Raw genomic sequence first — 21,320 nt, forward strand, 5'->3', positions numbered from 1 at the left:
TGGGTTCTAATCTTGATTAGTTTTGCCAAAACTCTTTTTGCATTTGTTTTAAACATTCTCATCATTTTCATTTACTTGCACAGATAGGTAAACTAACTCTTTTCTAATCAAATAATTAGTAATTTTACTAACTAATGCTTACGATTCGAAGATGAAATGCCCATTTTCATCTATTTAATAATTAAATCCCATGTTGGTAGTTGAGATAATAAAGACGTTTTATAATTAATTAATTCAAGTACAAACCCATTTGAGACAATTACCCAATAAATAAGTGGTTGACCAATTTAATTGACATCTCAACTATTCTTCAACAACACTTTGAACTCATCCTGAAGTTGAAAGGAGGAAGTTCAAGATACTAAGCCACAGTGTAAACAAAAAGAATTAATTAAAAAAGACTTAAATCATCCCAAAGTTGAAAGGAGGAAGTTCAAGATACTAAGCCACAGTGTTAACAAAAAGGTTTAATTATAAAAGACTTAAATCATCCTGAAGTTGAAAGGAGGAAGTTAAAGATACTAATCCACGAAAAAGTTTTAATTAAAAGACTTCAATCATAGATAAATTGAAAGGAGTAAGTTCAAGATAATAAGAAACAGTTTTAAAAAAAAGTTTTAATTAAAAGACTTCAATCATAGTGAAATTGAAAGGAGGAAGTTCAAGATACTAAGACACAGTGTTAACAAAAAGGTTTAATTAAAAGACTAAAATCATAATGAAGCTGAAAGGAGGAAGTTCAAGATACTAAAGCCACAGTGTTAACAAAAAGAATTAATTAAAAAAGACTTAAATCATCCCAAAGTTGAAAGGAGGAAGTTCAAGATACTAAGCCACAGTGTTAACAAAAAGGTTTAATTATAAAAGACTTAAATCATACTGAATTTGAAAGGAGGAAGTTCAAGATACTAATCAACGAAAATGGTTTAATTAAAAGACTTCAATCATAGAGAAATTGAAAGGAGGAAGTTCAAGATACTAAGCCACAGTGTTAACAAAAAGGTTTAATTAAAATAATTCAATCATAGTGAAATTGAAAGGAGTAAGTTAAAGATACTAAGACACAGTTTTAACAAAAAGTTTTAATTAAAAGACTTAAATCATACTGAATCTTAAATTAGGAAGTTCAAGATACTAAAGCCACAGTGTTAACAAAAAGGTTTAATCAAAAGACTCAAATCATCCTGAAGCTGAGGAGGAAGTTCAAGATACTAAGCCAGAGTGTTAACAAAAAGGTTTAATTATAAAAGACTTAAATCATACTGAAGTTGAAAGAAGGAAGTTCAAGATACTAAGCCACAGTGTTAACAAAAAGGTTTAATTAAAAGACTTAAATCATCCTGAAGCTGAAAGGAGGAAGTTCTAGATACTAAAGCCACAGTGTTAACAAAAAGGTTTAATCAAAAGACTCAAATCATCCTGAAGCTGAGGAGGAAGTTCAAGATACTAAGCCACAGTGTTAACAAAAAGGTTTAATTAAAAGACTTCAATCATAGTGAACTTGAAAGGAGGACGTTCAAGATACTAAGCCACAGTGTTAACAAAAAGTTTTAATTAAAAGACTTAAACCATCCTGAAGTTGAAAGGAGGAAGTTCAAGATACTAAAGCCACAGTGTTAACAAAAAGGTTTAATCAAAAGACTCAAATCATCCTGAAGCTGAGGAGGAAGTTCAAGATACTAAAGCCACAGTGTTAACAAAAAGAATTAATTAAAAAAGACTTAAATCATCCCAAATTTGAAAGGAGGAAGTTCAAGATACTAAGCCACAGTGTTAACAAAAATGTTTAATTATAAAAGACTTAAATCATACTGAAGTTGAAAGGAGGAAGTTCAAGATACTAATCCACGAAAAAGGTTTAATTAAAAGACTTCAATCATAGTGAAATTGAAAGGAGGAAGTTCAAGATACTAAGCCACAGTGTTAACAAAAAGGTTTAATTAAAAGACTTCAATCATAGTGAAATTGAAAGGAGGAAGTTCAAGATACTAAGCCACAGTGTTAACAAAAAGGTTTAATTAAAAGACTTAAATCATCCTGAAGTTGAAAGGAGGAAGTTCAAGATACTAATCCACGAAAAAGGTTTAATTAAAAGACTTCAATCATAGTGAAATTGAAAGGAGGAAGTTCAAGATACTAAGCCACAGTGTTAACAAAAAGTTTTAATTAAAAGACTTCAATCATAGTGAAATTGAAAGGAGGAAGTTCAAGATACTAAGCCACAGTGTTAACAAAAAGGTTTAATTAAAAGAATTAAATCATCCTGAAGCTGAAAGGAGGAAGTTCAAGATACTAAAGCCACAGTGTTAACAAAAAGAATTAATTAAAAAAGACTTAAATCATCCCAAAGTTGAAAGGAGGAAGTTCAAGATACTAAGCCACAGTGTTAACAAAAAGGTTTAATTATAAAAGACTTAAATCATACTGAAGTTGAAAGGAGGAAGTTCAAGATACTATTCCACGAAAAAGGTTTAATTAAAAGACTTCAATCATAGAGAAATTGAAAGGAGGAAGTTCAAGATACTAAGCCACAGTGTTAACAAAAAGGTTTAATTAAAAGACTTCAATCATAGTGAAATTGAAAGGAGGAAGTTAAAGATACTACGCCACAGTGTTAACAAAAAGGTTTAATTAAAAGAATTAAACCATACTTAATTTGAAAGGAGGAAGTTCAAGATACTAAAGCCACAGTGTTAACAAAAAGGTTTAATCAAAAGACTCAAATCATCCTGAAGCTGAGGAGGAAGTTCAAGATACTAAGCCAGAGTGTTAACAAAAAGGTTTAATTATAAAAGACTTAAATCATACTGAAGTTGAAAGAAGGAAGTTCAATATACTAAGCCACAGTGTTAACAAAAAGGTTTAATTAAAAGACTTCAATCATAGTGAAATTGAAAGGAGGAAGTTCAAGATACTAAGCCACAGTGTTAACAAAAAGGTTTAATTAAAAGACTTAAACCATCCTGAAGTTGAAAGGAGGAAGTTCAATATACTAAAGCCACAGTGTTAACAAAAAGGTTTAATCAAAAGACTCAAATCATCCTGAAGCTGAGGAGTAAGTTCAAGATACTAAGCCACAGTGTTAACAAAAAGGTTTAATTAAAAGACTTCAATCATAGTGAAATTGAAAGGAGGAAGTTCAAGATACTAAGCCACAGTGTTAACAAAAAGGTTTAATTAAAAGACTTAAACCATCCTGAAGTTGAAAGGAGGAAGTTCAAGATACTAAAGCCACAGTGTTAACAAAAAGGTTTAATTAAAAGACTTAAATCATCCTGAAGCTGAAAGGAGGAAGTTCAAGATACTAAAGCCACAGTGTTAACAAAAAGAATTAATTAAAAAAGACTTAAATCATCCCAAAGTTGAAAGGAGGAAGTTCAAGATACTAAGCCACAGTGTTAACAAAAAGGTTTAATTATAAAAGACTTAAATCATACTGAAGTTGAAAGGAGGAATTTCAAGATACTAATCCACGAAAAAGGTTTAATTAAAATACTTCAATCATAGTGAAATTGAAAGGAGGAAGTTCAAGATACTAAGCCACAGTGTTAACAAAAAGGTTTAATTAAAAGACTTCAATCATAGTGAAATTGAAAGGAGGAAGTTCAAGATACTAAGCCACAGTGTTAACAAAAAGGTTTAATTAAAAGACTTAAATCATCCTGAAGTTGAAAGGAGGAAGTTCAAGATACTAAGCCACAGTGTAAACAAAAAGAATTAATTAAAAAAGACTTAAATCATCCCAAAGTTGAAAGGAGGAAGTTCAAGATACTAAGCCACAGTGTTAACAAAAAGGTTTAATTATAAAAGACTTAAATCATCCTGAAGTTGAAAGGAGGAAGTTCAAGATACTAATCCACGAAAAAGGTTTAATTAAAATACTTCAATCATAGAGAAATTGAAAGGAGGAAGTTCAAGATACTAAGCCACAGTGTTAACAAAAAGGTTTAATTAAAAGACTTCAATCATAGTGAAATTGAAAGGAGGAAGTTCAAGATACTAAGCCACAGTTTTAACAAAAAGGTTTAATTAAAAGACTTAAATAATCCTGAAGCTGAAAGGAGGAAGTTCAAGATACTAAAGCCACAGTGTTAACAAAAAGGTTTAATCAAAAGACTCAAATCATCCTGAAGCTGAGGAGGAAGTTCAAGATACTAAGCCAGAGTGTTAACAAAAAGGTTTAATTAAAAAAGAACTTAAATCATCCCAAAGTTGAAAGGAGGAAGTTCAAGATACTTAGCCACAGTGTTAACAAAAAGGTTTAATTAAAAGACTTAAACCATCCTGAAGTTGAAAGGAGGAAGTTCAAGATACTAAGCCACAGTGTTAACAAAAAGATTTAATTAAAAAAAGACTTAAATCATTCATACGAAACAATAAAATAACCGGGATGAGGATTAGGGACTAGAGAACCGACCGTGAAACCGTTCACTGGGAAGCAGCCACCGTCGATATCATCCAAAGTGCTAGTGAGGTTACAATATACCACGACCCTGGCAGTGAAGATAGAAGTTGGCATCCAGAATCTGGGGAAAAAGGCGAAAATTGAAGTTAATGGTCTTTGTAAAGTATATTAACGGAATTGTTGTATTAACCGAATATAAGAAAAAGAAATTAGAAACTTTTTTGCCTTAAAACGATGTTTCAAAAAAAGGTTATGAATAGTTTATAGGTTTTTGTGATAAAATAAATAAATAAAACAAATAAAAACATGTAAAACGGATAAAAAGTGCTGAAAGAAGCCAACTCCAAACAGCAGCTTTTTGTTAGCCAAATCATGAACAATACTTAAATAAGAAAATAAATATCAATAAGGACGCCAAAATTCTATTTTTGGCGAACGCAAGGTCGTTTTTTAAGCATTTTTGCCTAAGCATTCGGATGCTTGCAAGAAACGCAAGGTCGTTTTACCTGTGGCATTGGAATTGCCATGCAACTTCAACGTATTATGAAATCCTCCAGTTAATTGATAATGTGAATAGTAAATTTGATGTAATTGCCCTTTGTGAAACTTTTTTAACTTCTGAGCGTGTTTTGTCGTTATATAATTTTCCAGGATAGAGGCTTATTGTTTTGCCTAATTCTATTTTTGCCTAAAAAGTCTATTTTTGCCTATTCTATTTTGCCTAAAAAGATAGTCTAGCTTTTAATAAGATTACGATATTCCGGGGCCGAAATGGCATAGATTCCAAACCTAATGGGTTACTATTGGTAACTAATTCTCCTCCTTTCATATGCATTCCGATAAACGTCGATAACCCAAGAGATGCTGACAAGTATTAGAGTCCGACAAATGCTTAATCTCTATGAATGGAAGATCAAGCAGACTAAACAATGAATAAATAATTCAGCTAAGATATTATTGAGTCCCTGCTATACAGGGATACCATTTCACAATACCTGAGGGAAGATGTATGCTATGTTTGAAAGTCATCCTACTGCCAGTTTGGAAAATAACTTGGATTTAGTTGTACCATTTCTTTATTAAAAGGGAATACATTGAGCCCCCTCAACTTCTGTCACATCAAATAGGCAGCCCATGGAAATTTATATTCAAGTATTAGCCAAGATGTCACTGTAATCCTCATCACGTACCACATCAAATACATTAAATAACTGAAAATGAACACCCGAGTCCCCCTCCCAACGCCCACACCCTTCTTAACGTTCTCTGGCCAGAAAGGGTCAAACGTGCTATAAACACTAAAAAGTGTGTTTTCGTATCGGACACAGGTATCTCTTTTTGATAATTCGGAGTTTGATACCAGCTAATGCATGACCTGGAGTATACATATATAGTACGCATTGGTGTCTCCAAACATCAAACAAGAAGAATGAAACACGGTTTAGTACTAAACCTCCACCCCCTCCATAATCTGAAACCGTCATATTTTCTTTCAGAACAGTCGTGAACCTATTTCACTTGTTTTCATTGAAGCGTGTATTTCCGCATTGCGAATAAGTAGTTCAACCCCATACCCCTAAGATCTCAGGGTATTGATCCTAAATTATGTACATTTTTCGTCACCAATTTTTTGCTTGAATATACAAGCTTCAAACCGACTAAGTTTCAAAGTGAGATTCAGTATCAAACCAATTTGTAGGCATATTTAGAAAAACTCCAATTTGTAGGCATATTTAGAAAAACTCCAATTTGTAGGCATATCTAAGCGGCCAAATTAAGTGCAGTTGAGCAGAAACCATCATACAAAGAATTGTTTTTGTTTTCGTTAGAGTGGCCCTTACAGAATTAAGCTGACAAAGCTTTTTAAAAGAATACTGCAAAAAACTTTGTATATTGCTAAGATGCAATTTCCGTATTTCCTCCAACGAACTAAATATTGGAATATTGAGCTAGCACTGAAAATATTTTGACAATAATATTGGGAGCGTAAATCATATTAATTCTCATTGCAATTATATGCTGTTTTAGGTTAAAATTGTGTTTGAGCTCCACCTTAGCTATGAGTAGTCAGGCTTTTGAGGAATATCTTGATCCATATGAGCCTCAAGGTGATGTAACACGACTCATCGAAACTATTCCTTTTGAACCGTATTTAGAAGAGTCTTTTGAATTCAAACAAGCCTGAAGATAATACGGTTCAAGTTCCGTCGGAATGATAGCCTGTGAATAGCACATTTTGAGGAGCCTTTTGAGTTCGAACACGCCTGAAGATAATATGGTACTTGTTCCATAGGATTGTTGGCCTGTGAACCGTACTTTGAGGAGTCTTTTGAATTCAAACAAGCTTGAAGATGATATGGTACAGGTTCCATCGGAGTGATGGCCTGTGAACCGCACTTTGAGGAGCCTATTGAGTTCACATAAGCCTGACGATTCTATTGTACAGGTTCCGTCGGAATGTAGGCCTGTGAACCACACCTTAAGGATCTTCTTGAGTTCAAACAAGCCTGAAGAACATGTGGCCCTGGTTCCGTAGGAATGTTGGCCTGTGAACCGTACTTTGAGGACTATTTTGAATTCAAACAAGCCTGAATATGATACAGTAAAGGTTCCGTCGGAATGATAACCTGTGAACTGTACTTTGAGGAGCCTTTTAAGTCCAAACAAGGCTGAAGATAATATGGTACTTGTTCCATAGGATTTTTGGCCTGTGAACCGTACTCTGAGGAGTCTTTCGAATTCAAACAAGCTTGAAGATGATATGGTACAGGTTCCATCGGAGTGATAGCCTGTGAACCGCCCTTTGAGGAGCCTTTTGAGTTCACATAAGCCTGACGATTCTATTGTACAGGTTCCGTCGGAATGTAGGCCTGTGAACCACACCTTAAGGATCTTTTTGAGTTCAAACAAGCCTGAAGAACATGTGGCACTGGTTCCGTAGGAATGTTGGCCTGTGAACCGTACTTTGAGGACTATTTTGAATTCAAACAAGCCTGAATATGATACAGTAAAGGTTCCGTCGGAAGGATAACCTGTGAACTACACTTTGAGGAGCATTTTGAGTTTAAACAAGCCTGAAGACGATATGGGACTGACATCGAAATGATAACTTGTGAAGCGTATTTCGAGGATCCTTCTGGATTTAAACAAGCCTGAAGATTATACGACAGAGGTCTTCCCGAAATGACGGTTTGTCAACCATATTTGGTGTCTTTTGAATTGAAACAAGAACGAATATGATACGGAACAGATTTCTGTCAATGTTACCGTTTTGTGAACCGCATTTTCATGCGTAAATGCGTGAAATCTCTGGCCTTAGAGAATTGTAGCCGAAAGTAAGGGAAAGTTATGATATTATCTTCTATAATAGTCACTGCTGTTCAGAAAAAATATAAACAATAAGTTACAATTATATTGCTGTTGCGTAGAAAAGTGCCTAGTAACCCAATAAAAGCCTGTTTTTCAACTCAATAAATTGTAGAACAAAAGCAACCAAAGTTGCTTAAATTAGCAATTAAATTGCCATTTAAAACAAATATTGTTCCAGTGTGAACAACTGTGTGGACCAAGAGTTAGAGAATCACAGTCGACAGTGTTGTCAGTTGCATGGTCTAAAGTTGCACCGCTCAAAAGTGAAAATGCGCTGAAGGCTCCTTTTTTTGAAAATGCGCCGAATGAACAATTTTCCCCTTCAAAAACAGTACCAATTTGAAAAATTCAATGCGCAACCACCTCAAAAAAGCGTTGATTTTGAACTAAAGTTATCAAGTATCTTGCAGTAGGTTGCATCAAGACATGGCTAATTATAGAAAGAGAAAAGCCGAAACAGATAGTCCAAGCAATTGAGAGGCAAATACTTAAATGGCTGCGGCAGGGGTAAATCGCGGGAGTAAGCATGACTCTCTTATTGGACACATACTTGTTTGTTAGTTTTTGGAAAGGCATGCCTGCCTAGAGTCTCAGGCATGTTGACCAAGAATTTAAAATTGACATAGGACCGTTAGATTGCCTGTAATGAGATATGGCCACTCTGATAGTTGAAAGTGAGGGAGTCAGTTATGGTCGCATATCTTAAGAATATATTCCGAAGATCTTTTTTCTTAATTTGATAACAATAATCAAATGACACTAATCCCACTAAAATCCTTCATTCTAGTCACAAGGTTTTATGATCTTTAGTCTATAATTATGAAATTAAAAATAATTACATATTTTTAAAATATATAGTTAACATTATGCAGTAACAAAGTTATATAATTAATTATATAGGAATAAGTAATAGTATTGATTATATACTTAATGAAATAAATATATATGTAGTTTTTAAAATAAGTCCAAGGATTAAACCCATTTGTTGCTAATGACACTATGCAAAAAAATACGAAAAAATAAAGAAAATAGGCCATCACCACTACTGTCAAAACAACGAGATATACTTATAATTACGTATTTTATTGAAAGACAACTAAGAAACAACCCAACAAATATCTAATACAACAACAATGAGGCGAAATTATCAATTTTACAAATTCTACCAGAATACAAAAGAAAAATAAAACTAAGCAAAATCAAATCTAATAGCCTCTAACTACACTGGGATACAATCAGAAACATGATTATATTTGTTAATTTTTAGGGGGAAGGGGCAAACCAAATCTATCAAGTTATCTAAAATTAAATTACTTGCATAACACGAGAGGTTATATTGAGTCTAAAAAATTTGGTACCCCCTCCCCAACGAAAATCTAATATAGCTTTGAATGTAAAATGGCTTTTGAAATCAAAACATATCTTTCCAGGAGGAATTTTGATTGCTAATAAAAAAATTTATGCAACCATGTTACCTTATGGTTAAAAGGTCGCAACTAACGTTTTTGCTCAAAATGTTTCTCCTCTATAACCCCACTCTTACCGTTTGCAGGAGGCGACGAATATAAACTCACCTATCAATTTGTAAAATCAAGCCTCCGTGCCTGATTCCAGTGAAAGGAGAAGAACACAAAAAATTTGAGAAAACGTTAATTACGACCAATGGCTACAACATCAATTATATATCTTATAATTCTTAGCTCAATTTAGACCCTGTGCACAGCTCAAACGAAGATGGTTTATAAATTAAGACTTTCAATAGGATTGACTAAGGCAAAAAGAAACCATTATGGGATCCAAATATATCTAATTAGGAGAAATAAGGAGCAGTAGGTATTTTAAGAGTAGGAATAGGGGAGAAAATGTTTTGTTCCCCTTATTCCTATTATTATATTCCAACAACATATATTTAAAAAGATTTTGACACAGGGAATCTTTCAAAACTGGTCCTTGAAAAAGGATTTTTTTTTTTTGGGGGGGGGGGTGAGGTTAGAAATCCATTAAGGGTAAACACCCCTTCTACGATTTTGCAGTGATACATTTAGCCAAAAAAAATTAATCGCTTTACTGTTGATAATAATTTTCCATCGACAGCTTGAAATTTAGGATCCACAATCCTTTCCAAAAATCAATTCTGAAAATATCATTAATTTTCGTAGCACCAACTTCAAACTGAGCAATCTTATTGTCCAAAAAATACAGTAATTTAACTTAAACGTCCTGGAAGCTTGACGATACGTTTCGACTTTCTTGGTCACAAAAAAAATAAGCAATAGGTTGAATTAACACCGGATAATGTATTACTTGAATACCAAAATATGAAATATTTATGCTAATTTTGAACATTATTAAGCATATTGGCAATACATATTATGAGGGACCGGCTTTATTACAGAGAACTGACCAATGAATAGTGACGATAAAATAACTGACGAAGTAATTGAATATCAATAATCAATTATTAAATAGATGATTTAGCTGACGAGTGAATAGAATAAAACAGAAAATTGATAATCTCATGATAAACATGCTTTAACTTTGTTCCGATAATAGTGATCAGATATTAAATATTTTGTATAATATCTCATGGGACATCTTTATATATAGCCACATGTTTGTTTAGGATGTTAAGATACAGAAGGACATCAGCAAAAATAAATTTCATTTTCTCATATGGGCAAATTTTCGGCTAGAAATTAATAATGCATGTAGTATTTCTACGACCCCGTATTTTTTTATATTTCCCTAAATTTCACCAAAAGATAATTTGACTCTCCAAAATCTCCCCGTCGTTCGTAAATCTCGTTCGTAAATACACAAAACACGCGAGAGAAAAATCGCTAATTTCGTTAAACGTTATTTTTCTGGGAGATTTTGGAAAACCCATTTTTTTTCTTGATTTTTTTTGGAGGGGGGGGGGGCGGAAGGTGATTAGGGAAAATCAATAAAAATGCGAGGATAGTGAAAGCACCTTGAGCATAAAAACAAGAAAAAGACCGCATTCCAATTTGGAAAACTGTTGTAACTATAAAACTTCAAAAAAGTAAAAAATTCTTAAAAGGCACTACAATTTTGATGATACATCACTAGTACGTACAATATCGATCTAATACGAAGATATACTATTACTAAGATATAAGATGTCGATCTGATAATCGATTTAATTAATATATTACGATTCGATCCAATTAGATCTAATCGATCTAAATAATAATGATGCAATACTAAATCGATACAAAAGATACGTACTAAGATATTTTTTTATAATAAAAATAATTGAAATTAATTTAACTTTGCCCAAACTCTTTGACGATTAAAAATACGTTAAAGAGAGAGATTCAGACATTTAAATGAAACTAAATGGGATACCAAATCTGACTAGCATTTCCAAAACACATGTTTAAAAATAAAAAGGCACCGGTTTTGAATCACTGGGATATTTGACTCCCTTACAAGAAGGGATGGCTAGCAAGAGGATAGGAAGGAATTTCCTTCACTGACCTGGTTTTGAAACAGGAGTATCAATAGATGGCACCCAGCCAAGACTCCGTTTTATTGCTTCGTGCCATTTATTGTATCTTCGGGCCCGATCTATAATAAAAGAAGGTTCATTAAAAATAAACAAAGTTAATATACCTATATAGATTCAATAACTGAATCGACATAAAAGGCTACAAGATCATAATAAAATTAAAGCGTTTGGCAATACTAGGCGCGTCCGGGAGGAGGTTGGGTATTTTCATAAAAAAAAAAAACTCAGTGAAAAAAAATTGCCCACTCAAAAATTTGAAAAATACGTTTGGCCCTTCCCCCTACATTTTCGTACATTGACACCCCTGGACATTACCCTTTCAAGTTTTATGCAAGAAAAATCTTTAGAAGAGTTTATCCCTGTTCACCTTTCTATGTGCTAAGAAGGATCAATTGTGTTTGATGAATAAGATTAACATCAAACACAAGGTTGTTAAGGTTCTTATATCAAAAACAAACAAATATTCTGTCAAGCAAACATTTATGTCAAAAATTATTCTGTATTATTCTGTAACAATATTCTAGTCTATTATTATTAATTATTCTGTAATTAGTAATAATAGAATTATTCTGAAATTAATCATTCTGAAATTATTCTATTATTCTGTAACAAACAAATATTTAGGCAAAAACAAACAAATATTCTGTCGAGCAAATATTTATGTCAAAAATTATTCTGTAGCATTCTGTAACATTACTCTATTATTATTAAATATTCTGTAATTAATAATAATAGAATTATTCTGAAATTATTCTGTAACAAACAAACACTTATGTCAAAAACAAACAAATATTCTGTCGAGCAAATATTTATGTCGAAGATTATTCTGTATTATTCTGTTATTCAGTAATATTATTCTATTCTATTGTTATTACCTATTCTGTAATTAGTAATAATAGAATTATTCTGAAATTATTCTATTTAGGCAAAAAAACAAACAAATATTCTGTCGAGCAAATATTTATGTCAAAAATTATTCTGTATTATTCTGAAACATTATTCTATTATTATTCTATTCTATTATTATTAATTATTCTGTAATTAATAATAATAGAATTATTCTGAAATTAATTATTCTGAAATTATTCTATTATTCTGTAACAAACAAATATTTATGTCAAAAACAAAACAAATATTCTGTCGAGCAAATATTTATGTCAAAGATTATTCTGTATTATTCTGTTATTCTGTAATATTATTCTATTCTATTATTTTTAATTATTCTGTAATTAGTAATAATAGAATTATTCTGAAATTAACTATTCTGAAATTATTCTATTATTCTATGTCAAAAACAAACAAATGTCAAACAAGGGCGTACATAAAAGCAGCGGGCGAGATAATAATTCCTAAAATGTGCACAACTTCATACTATTTCCAAAAAGGCACTTGTTAAGACTTAAAAGGATTTTTGAGCATGTGATTCTGTAAAACCTTGCAGTGGAAGGATATCTACTCCATCCTATGCACGGATAGTGTCAGATACGCCCTTTGGGTGCGGCATGTAAAAACGTGTAAAACGAGGGCGTGATTACATACATTTTTAAAACGAGCTAAGTCCTGAACCAGATAAAAAATTAAAAAAGTCCTGATTTGATGCAGAAACGAGGTAAGTCTAAGCTGAGGATTAGGTTGGTGCAAAAAAAAAAAAAAAAAAAAAAAAAAAAAAAAAATCTGCCACAGACTATTATTTGTAGCATTAGGGAATATCTTCTTTACCTAAATTTATTTAAGTTATTATCCCTTTTTCGCGTCAATTTTGGACGAATTTGATCAAATGCGTCATGTTGAAAGTATTTATTCAGTCAGAGACAAATAAAATTATCTATTTCACATATAGACTGAATTATGCTAAACAAATATTATTCAGTATTTACTTAGCCTTATTACAAAACGGCGAGAATTATTTTAAGATAACTTCTACAATAATTACAACACCTACAACTGTAGATAACATTTACAATAATTTAACTATCCACAATTATTGTAGAAACTATTGTAGAGGAATTATAACTAAAATTCAGTATCACCAAAGCCGAAAAAAACAGATTTTGTACGATCTTAAAAAACAAATTTTTATATATTTTATTTGTAAGAATTCATGACATAAAAAAAGTTTATTTAACACAAATACATTTTAACTTCAGAATTAGTCACATAAAACAGTCCATCCAAATATCACCTTTGTGATACTTGACGCCCTAACAAATATTCCTTGTCTACAAGCGAACAGAAAATTATTACTAATAATCAGGGCCGTATCCAGGATTTTTGTTCAGGGGGTTTTTTTACTAATTTTTAACTTTTTTTTGGGGGGGGGGGGTTACTAATTTTTGACTCAGTTTTCGACTAATTTTACTGATTTTTACCTATGTTTTACTAATTTTCGACTTATTTTCGAGTCGGTCAAAAATTTCGGGGGAGGGGGGGGGGGCACACCGGGTAATCCACCCCCCCCTGGATAAGGCCTTGCTAATAATTGTTAGAGAATTTTCCCAACAAAACAAAACCTGGTCGGAGAAACTTGTTGAGTTTATAGCGCTTCACAAAATAATCAAAAAGTCTTCTTCTTCTTCTGAAAAACAACACCTGGAATCCACAATAGACTCCTTTCGGCTTCTAGCAGTTTTTCTTCGGATTATTCATCTGGTGCTTGGAATACCACCATAATCTTCATATAAACAAAAATGTGTTTTTTTTTCTGCTTTACGATTCTGAAGGATATTAAGTAGCAGTAAAATTTGAATACAGATGTATTCATTTAAGAAATATTTGTGGATAATTTTTGTGTTTTGCAGATTAGTATTTACTTTTACACTTGTTTGAGCTAAACACAAAGTTGAGTCATATGCATACTAGAGTTGAGTCATATGTATACTAAGTTGAGTCATATGCATATAAAGTTGAGTCACATGAATACTAAAGTTGTAAATTGAGCACCATTCCATAGAAAATTATCCGAAAATACACACGAAAATTCCTGTGTACTCACGGCTCCCTTGCCTTCAAAAATATTCCCCTGCAGATACCAGAATACCCGAAAAATAATTTCATTTAAGAAATTCATTTCATTTAATTTCATTCATTTAAGAAATATTTGTGGATAATTTTTGTGTATTACAGATTAGTATTTACTTTTACACTTGTTTGAGCTAAACACGAAGCTGAGTCATATGTATACTAGAGTTGAGTCATATGCATACTAAAGTTGAGTCTTATGCATATAAAGTTGAGTCATATGCATATAAAGTTGAGTCATATGCATACAAAGTTGAGTCATATGAAATACTAAAGTTGTAAATTGAGCACCATTCCATAGAAAATTATCCGAAAAAAATGCGCAAATTCATGTGTACCCACGGCTCCCTTGCCTTCAAAAATATTCCCCTGCAGATACCCGAATACCCGAAAAATAATTTCATTTTAAGAAATTCATTTCATTTAATTTCATTCATTTAAGAAATATTTGTGGATAATTTTTGTGTTTGCCAGATTAGTATTTACTTTTACACTTGTTTAAGCTAAACAAGAAGTTGAGTCATATGCATACTAGAGTTGAGTCATATATATACTAAGTTGAGTCATATGCATATAAAGTTGAGTCATATGAATACTAAAGTTGTAAATTGAGCACCATTCCATAGAAAATTATCCGAAAAAACATGCGCAAATTCATGTGTACCCACGGCTCCCTTGCCTTCAAAAATATTCCCCTGCAGATACCCGAATACCCGAAAAATAATTTCATTTTAAGAAATTCATTTCATTTAATTTCATTCATTTTAAGAAATTCATTTCATTTAATTTCATTCATTTAAGAAATATTTGTGGATAATTTTTGTGTTTGCCAGATTAGTATTTACTTTTACACTTGTTTAAGCTAAACAAGAAGTTGAGTCATATGTATACTAGAGTTGAGTCATATGCATACTAAAGTTGAGTCTTATGCATATAAAGTTGAGTCATATGCATATAAAGTTGAGTCATATGCATACAAAGTTGAGTCATATGAAATACTAAAGTTGTAAATTGAGCACCATTCCATAGAAAATTATCCGAAAAAACATGCGCAAATTCATGTGTACCCACGGCTCCCTTGCCTTCAAAAATATTCCCCTGCAGATACCCGAATACCCGAAAAATAATTTCATTTTAAGAAATTCATTTCATTTAATTTCATTCATTTAAGAAATATTTGTGGATAATTTTTGTGTTTGCCAGATTAGTATTTACTTTTACACTTGTTTAAGCTAAACAAGAAGTTGAGTCATATGCATACTAGAGTTGAGTCATATGTATACTAAGTTGAGTCATATGCATATAAAGTTGAGTCATATGAATACTAAAGTTGTAAATTGAGCACCATTCCATAGAAAATTATCCGAAAAAACATGCGCAAATTCATGTGTACCCACGGCTCCCTTGCCTTCAAAAATATTCCCCTGCAGATACCCGAATACCCGAAAAATAATTTCATTTTAAGAAATTCATTTCATTTAATTTCATTCATTTTAAGAAATTCATTTCATTTAATTTCATTCATTTAAGAAATATTTGTGGATAATTTTTGTGTTTGCCAGATTAGTATTTACTTTTACACTTGTTGAAGCTAAACAAGAAGTTGAGTCATATGCATACTAGAGTTGAGTCATATGCATACTAAAGTTGAGTCTTATGCATATAAAGTTGAGTCATATGCATACAAAGTTGAGTCATATGAAATACTAAAGTTGTAAATTGAGCACCATTCCATAGAAAATTATCCGAAAAAACACGCGCAAATTCATGTGTACTCACGGCTCCCTTGCCTTCAAAAATATTCCCCTGCAGATACCCGAATACCCGAAAAATAACTTTCTTTACCCCTAAACACTCCTCCTTAAAAAGTTATTCGAAAACCGTTTGAAAATTTACAAAATTCGTGTATTTGAGCCAAATAGTCTAGTTGGGCTGTACGACGTCCTTTTATTTTATTTATTTACTATTATTTAGTCCAATTTCCTCTTCTCTCAGGGGTACTAACTTTTTACTTTCCAAGACAAATTACTACACGTGCATACCATCTACACTAACAAACAGACTAATTTTAAAACTTCGCCATATAGAAAAATTTTCGAATTTGAGCAGTTAATTCATAGATTGAGTATTTCAGAGTACCCTACCGTCATAGAGCTTTGCCACTTTGATGCCAAAATTTAGTATCAAACTGTGGCAACTATGGCACCGAGCCCGGTCAAGTCTGACTGAGAAATTATGGTCACAGAAATTCAATTTTTTTTTCAATTTTTGGAATTGTCTGCCTCTGGAGAATTCTTATTGAGTGTTTACAATTGCTACGATGGGAGGACAATTTGGCTTAGTAAGCTCAATGGTCACAGTGATAAATTTTTGGTCAAACTGATATACTCAATTTTTTTTATCGATTTTTGAATTTTTTATTAATTTAATATATATACCTTTCTTGTTTTGGGATCCATTGATACCCCACAGATACTCATTGGCATTTTTTTTTTATTCTAAATTTTGCCTCTTCTGCAAGTTATCGAAGCCAGATTTTTCTTTCATCGTAGCAATTACAGAAAGTCAACGAGTCAAGAGCAATACTTCAGAAACCCAAAATTGAAAAAAAAAACAATGGTTTACTGGCTAAGCTTTAGTTGATATGAAACTCATCTGTCTACCTTGTACAACTCTACCCACCAAAGGGGTAAGAAACTATTCGCTTTTTTTGGGACCCGTAGGCTATTTTTTAATTTTGTCTCTTTTGCAAGCTATCCAAGCTAAATTGTCCACTGCAGTAGTTACAAAAATTCATTAAGAATGCTCCGAAGTATTCTCTGGAGTACATTAATACCCCAAAGGTACCATAATAAAAAAAAATACAAGAATATAACACGGTTTGCTAAGCTGAGCTTCAGCTGATAAAAACTCACCTTCTTCTAGAATAGATGGTTGGAATGTCTCAGTCACTAAATTGGCGCTATTTTCAACATCGAGTTGCCATACATTAATGCCTTCTGCCAAACCAGCTGCCGTGGCGGCACCCAGAGCGGATGTCTCGCACATCGACGGGCGAACTAAAAGCACAGGTCTCGATTAATGGAAAAGTCAGTATAAAAAAAAAAAAAAAAAAAAAAAAAAAAAAAAAAAATAATAGAAAACATCCCAGGGGAATAAAAACCAATTTAGGAAAGCTTCTTTGTAGAATATTTCTTCAAACTAATGCTGTCAAGTGTTTCCCCTACTTTGAAAATGTTGAGATTTTTTTTTTTACTATTATTTTGTGCATTGCATAATGAGGAATTATCCCGCTAATCGCATAAATTTACTAATATTCGAATTTTCATTAAATTTCTGATGAAACTAATTTCATTATTAAAATAGTTAATTTCAACCAAAAAATACAATTATGTTACTTAAAAATTCAACATCAATAAATGGATTTAAATAGTTATTTTATTATTATTTATTCAACTTAATTAATAATTAATTTGATTAAGTTTAATAAGACTAAATTAAGTTTAAAAATATTTCAACTCAAAAGGAAAATGGTTTACTCAAAAAAAAAAAAAAAAAAAAAAAAAAACAGATTGGCAGCTAGAGTGAGTCTCTCCAGCTTAAAAGCGAAATCCAACTCCTTACCTTGACAAGATTTTTTATTTTAATATTAATTCCACACTTTTTCAAAAATTTCACTAATTTCGGAAAACTTTATACAGCTAGTTTGTTGAGAATCATATAAAGAATTAGTGTCAGAGTTAGAAAATTATTCGCAGATCCAAAGTTTATGCCTCAAAATGTAGCTAAAGAGACATTAAGGGAGGAGAACTCTGGACCCTGTCCCCTCCCGTATTTCATACAACTAAGGGTTATGCCTCAAAATATAGTTAATAAAGAAAACAAGGGAGGGGAACTCTAGATCCTGTCCCCTCCCACATTTCATAATTTTTTATTTAAAGAATGCCGTCCCGTATTTGAAGTGATTAGATAGCCACCATGCCTCCATCAACTTGCAAAACAAGCTGGCTTCTATCCATAATCTGAATTCGTGTTTAACAAAATATAGAAATAAGCGGAATTACACGTAAAAAGAATACGAAAGTATAGTAAAAATCGCAAAAATGTCATTTCTTTTCTTCGGGGGGGGGGGGGGAGGCACGAGCAAATGGTTGTTTTGATAAACTTAACCCAGCTTCATGATATAAATATCGCTGACGTGAGGATTATAACATAATGTGAATAATATTATATGATATAACAATATTAATTGAATAATAATATTAATAATATTTGAACAATATTTAAAATAATTTTTCAATATTATTATCCACAAATTGAACAATAATTATAATATTGAATGGATAATAACAGAGCAGGCACTTACTGACAGGTATTCCGAGGATATCAGCTTGTATCTGAAGGAGGAGATTATTAGCTGCCATGCCGCCGTCAACTTGCAAACAAGTTGGCTCCTGTCCACAATCTGAATTGATGGCTAAGAGTACATCCCTTGTTTGGTAGCAAACAGCTTCAAGAGTAGCCCGAGCTATGTGAGCAGATGTTGAATAGTGAGTTAGCCCGCAAATGGTTCTGAAATCAGAGCGGAAAGAGCAAAATTAAACAAGAGCATAGCAACAAAAAAGGGGAAAACTGTGCGAGAAAGTCTATGTGACCAGATGTCAAATAGTAATTCAGCCCAAAGAAAATGGGAAATTCGTCGGTGCTTCGGCGATTAAAAGTGGACAGTAAATACAGAATATTATGAATGAAAACATACTCAGCAATCAATCTTTCACATGGAGGGTTGAAAGTGCCCAACCAACCAACAGAGCTCAAAGCCTGAGTAACATCTCTCAAAACGAACTCTGTCTCTTTCTTTCTCTCTCTCTCTTTCTCTCAAACTGGAATGTTGATAATACTGTCTTTAATATTAACTTGGCCTTAAATGTATAAAAGACCGGGTTAACTACTTCTCTCGTGTTTCAATTAATCTCAGAAGAACGATCACCCACCCAAATTTCCTCAATTATTGGGGTTTATCGAAACTAGGGTAGTCTCGACCAAAGAGAATTGGAAACTTATTTGAGTTGGATCTTCGGCGATTTAACACGGGAAGACAAACAAGGTCCAAGGGGGGGGGGGGGTAGGTGGTGTGAGCCCCCCGAAAAGTTTGTCCGACTGATAAAAAACGTAAAAAAAATGAATATAGGCAATTTTTAGGCGTTTTTCAGGTTTTTTGTAACCCCCCCCCACCCCGAAAAAAAAATCCTGGATACGACCCTGAAAACAGGGATTAAAAACTATTACCATTACTTACAGTATAGCGTCTTGTGACTTCATGAAAAAGGTAAGATTTCAAAGAAAATTGGATATTTGATATGGTTAACCTAGAATCCACTGAATTAGAATTAGAATATATCATTGCAATCAGTAAATCCAACAAAATATGCCTTTGCATAACAAAGGTTTGAACTATTTATATTTAATTTCTTACTTCCTCCGTTGCAAAATAAGTAGCTATTTCGCAAGTTGCGGCAATGTAACAATTCTTCCACCGTTTATCAAAATTTAGGGTCAAAGTTTGGCCCAGTCTGGGTCAAGTAGACAGGTCTAATACCACAACAGAAAAGAAGTAATATTAACAAACTGAAAATATCAGATCAGTAGCTACAGTAAATATACTTCAGCTTATGCACAAAATCTCACCTTTAAATGCAGTACAATATCATAAACTGAAATTTTTTTTCATCTTTTTTAAAGGATTTTTCTTCCTTTTTTCTCAATGACTGCCCCCCCCCCCTAGATTTTGGACTTTTTTGCATTTTTATTAATTTTTTTTAATGAAGAAAAATCCTTGGGCCACCCTATATTTTTACGAATTTGCACCCCTATGCGGTAGGGTGTTCATTGATAACATTCACATTGAGGCATTTAAAAATCAGATAGCAAAGTTGTTTATATCGAAGGTGCACATTTTCAACATTTCTAGTGTGCGACTTTGTATTGGTATACACTTAAGAACTTCAGTAGCATGTACTTCCTTCATTTAAAGTTAAAACAGTGTGTTGACTTGTTGTTGACTCAAAACAGTGTTGCCAATAACCAGTAGGTTACTTTATGTTGTTGTTATTTTTTATTAAGAGTTTCGACGAAAATTATTATAAGCGTGCATCACTAAGTCGGCACCAAAATCAAATTGCAAATCATACTAATTATTACAAGAAGTAAACAAAAAAAAAAAAAATGAAAAAAAAAAAAAAAAAACCCACCCTCTTGCGTCCGTTCGCCAATGGGGTGCGTAGAGTCCAGAGAAGGCGGGCACAAAATAAACGCCACCAGAATCTGTGACACTAGCTGCCAGGGATTCAATTTCATGTTCACTTTTGATAATTCCCATGTTCTTTTGGAGCCATCGAATTGAGGAGCCAGCTACGGCTACAGAGCCTTCTATGGCGTAAACAGGCCGTTTAGTTTTTCCCAGTTGATAACCAATTGTTGTGATGAGTCCTTTGTCAGAGAATATAGGCTATGAAAATAGAAAAAAATGACATAAATAGAAGTTAGGTAACATATAGCAACAAAATACCCTTTCTTATTATTAGCCACAGATTCTTACAACTACGTTTTCGCGCGTAAACGGACATTCATTCGTCATGGCAGTTCTACGGCTGAATTCAAATACATTAGCCGAGCCAGTGAAAAGCATATTTGTTAAAAAATAAACATACTTCATACGATTCAATTTACCCAAATAAAGTTTTCTTTCCCAACACCAGCAATGCAGACCATTCTACATGACAATGGAAAAGCAAATAATATGACAGTGCAAAAGAATACGCCATCTTTTGCGGGGAAGATTACTTTATAGATTATTTTCAGTCAAGTTCCCTGCATTTTAACTAGAAATATTTACCAGTTACTGGCATTTTAACCAGAAATAGTAACGATTTACTGGCATTTCAACTAGAAATAGTTACCATTTACTGGCATTTCCACCAGAAATAGTTACCAATT

At 32.7% G+C, this 21,320-nt stretch overlaps 1 protein-coding gene across 4 annotated transcripts in view; it reads right to left on the minus strand.

The window, feature by feature from the left end:
- Nucleotides 1–21,320, minus strand: part of LOC148949905 (glycerol kinase-like) — a 126,812-nt gene that overhangs the window by 21,358 nt on the left and 84,134 nt on the right. For 3 of the 4 annotated variants that reach the window (XM_089091992.1, XM_089091991.1, XM_089091990.1), the window contains exons 9-12: nt 20,576–20,832; nt 18,691–18,896; nt 17,240–17,383; nt 11,276–11,365 (exon numbers count right to left, since the gene is read on the minus strand). In XM_089091992.1, coding sequence (XP_088948118.1) covers nt 11,276–11,365; nt 17,240–17,383; nt 18,691–18,896; nt 20,576–20,832 — 697 coding nt within the window. Of the gene's footprint in view, nt 1–4,413; nt 4,527–11,275; nt 11,366–17,239; nt 17,384–18,690; nt 18,897–20,575; nt 20,833–21,320 lie in introns of those variants that run through there. The other variant, XM_089091993.1, reaches the window with a different exon arrangement.

The sequence above is a fragment of the Artemia sp. Qi Xiang Cuo genome, chromosome 7 (genome assembly GCF_049724085.1).
Source record: "Artemia sp. Qi Xiang Cuo chromosome 7, ASM4972408v1, whole genome shotgun sequence".
Lineage (NCBI taxonomy): Eukaryota > Metazoa > Arthropoda > Branchiopoda > Anostraca > Artemiidae > Artemia > Artemia sp. Qi Xiang Cuo.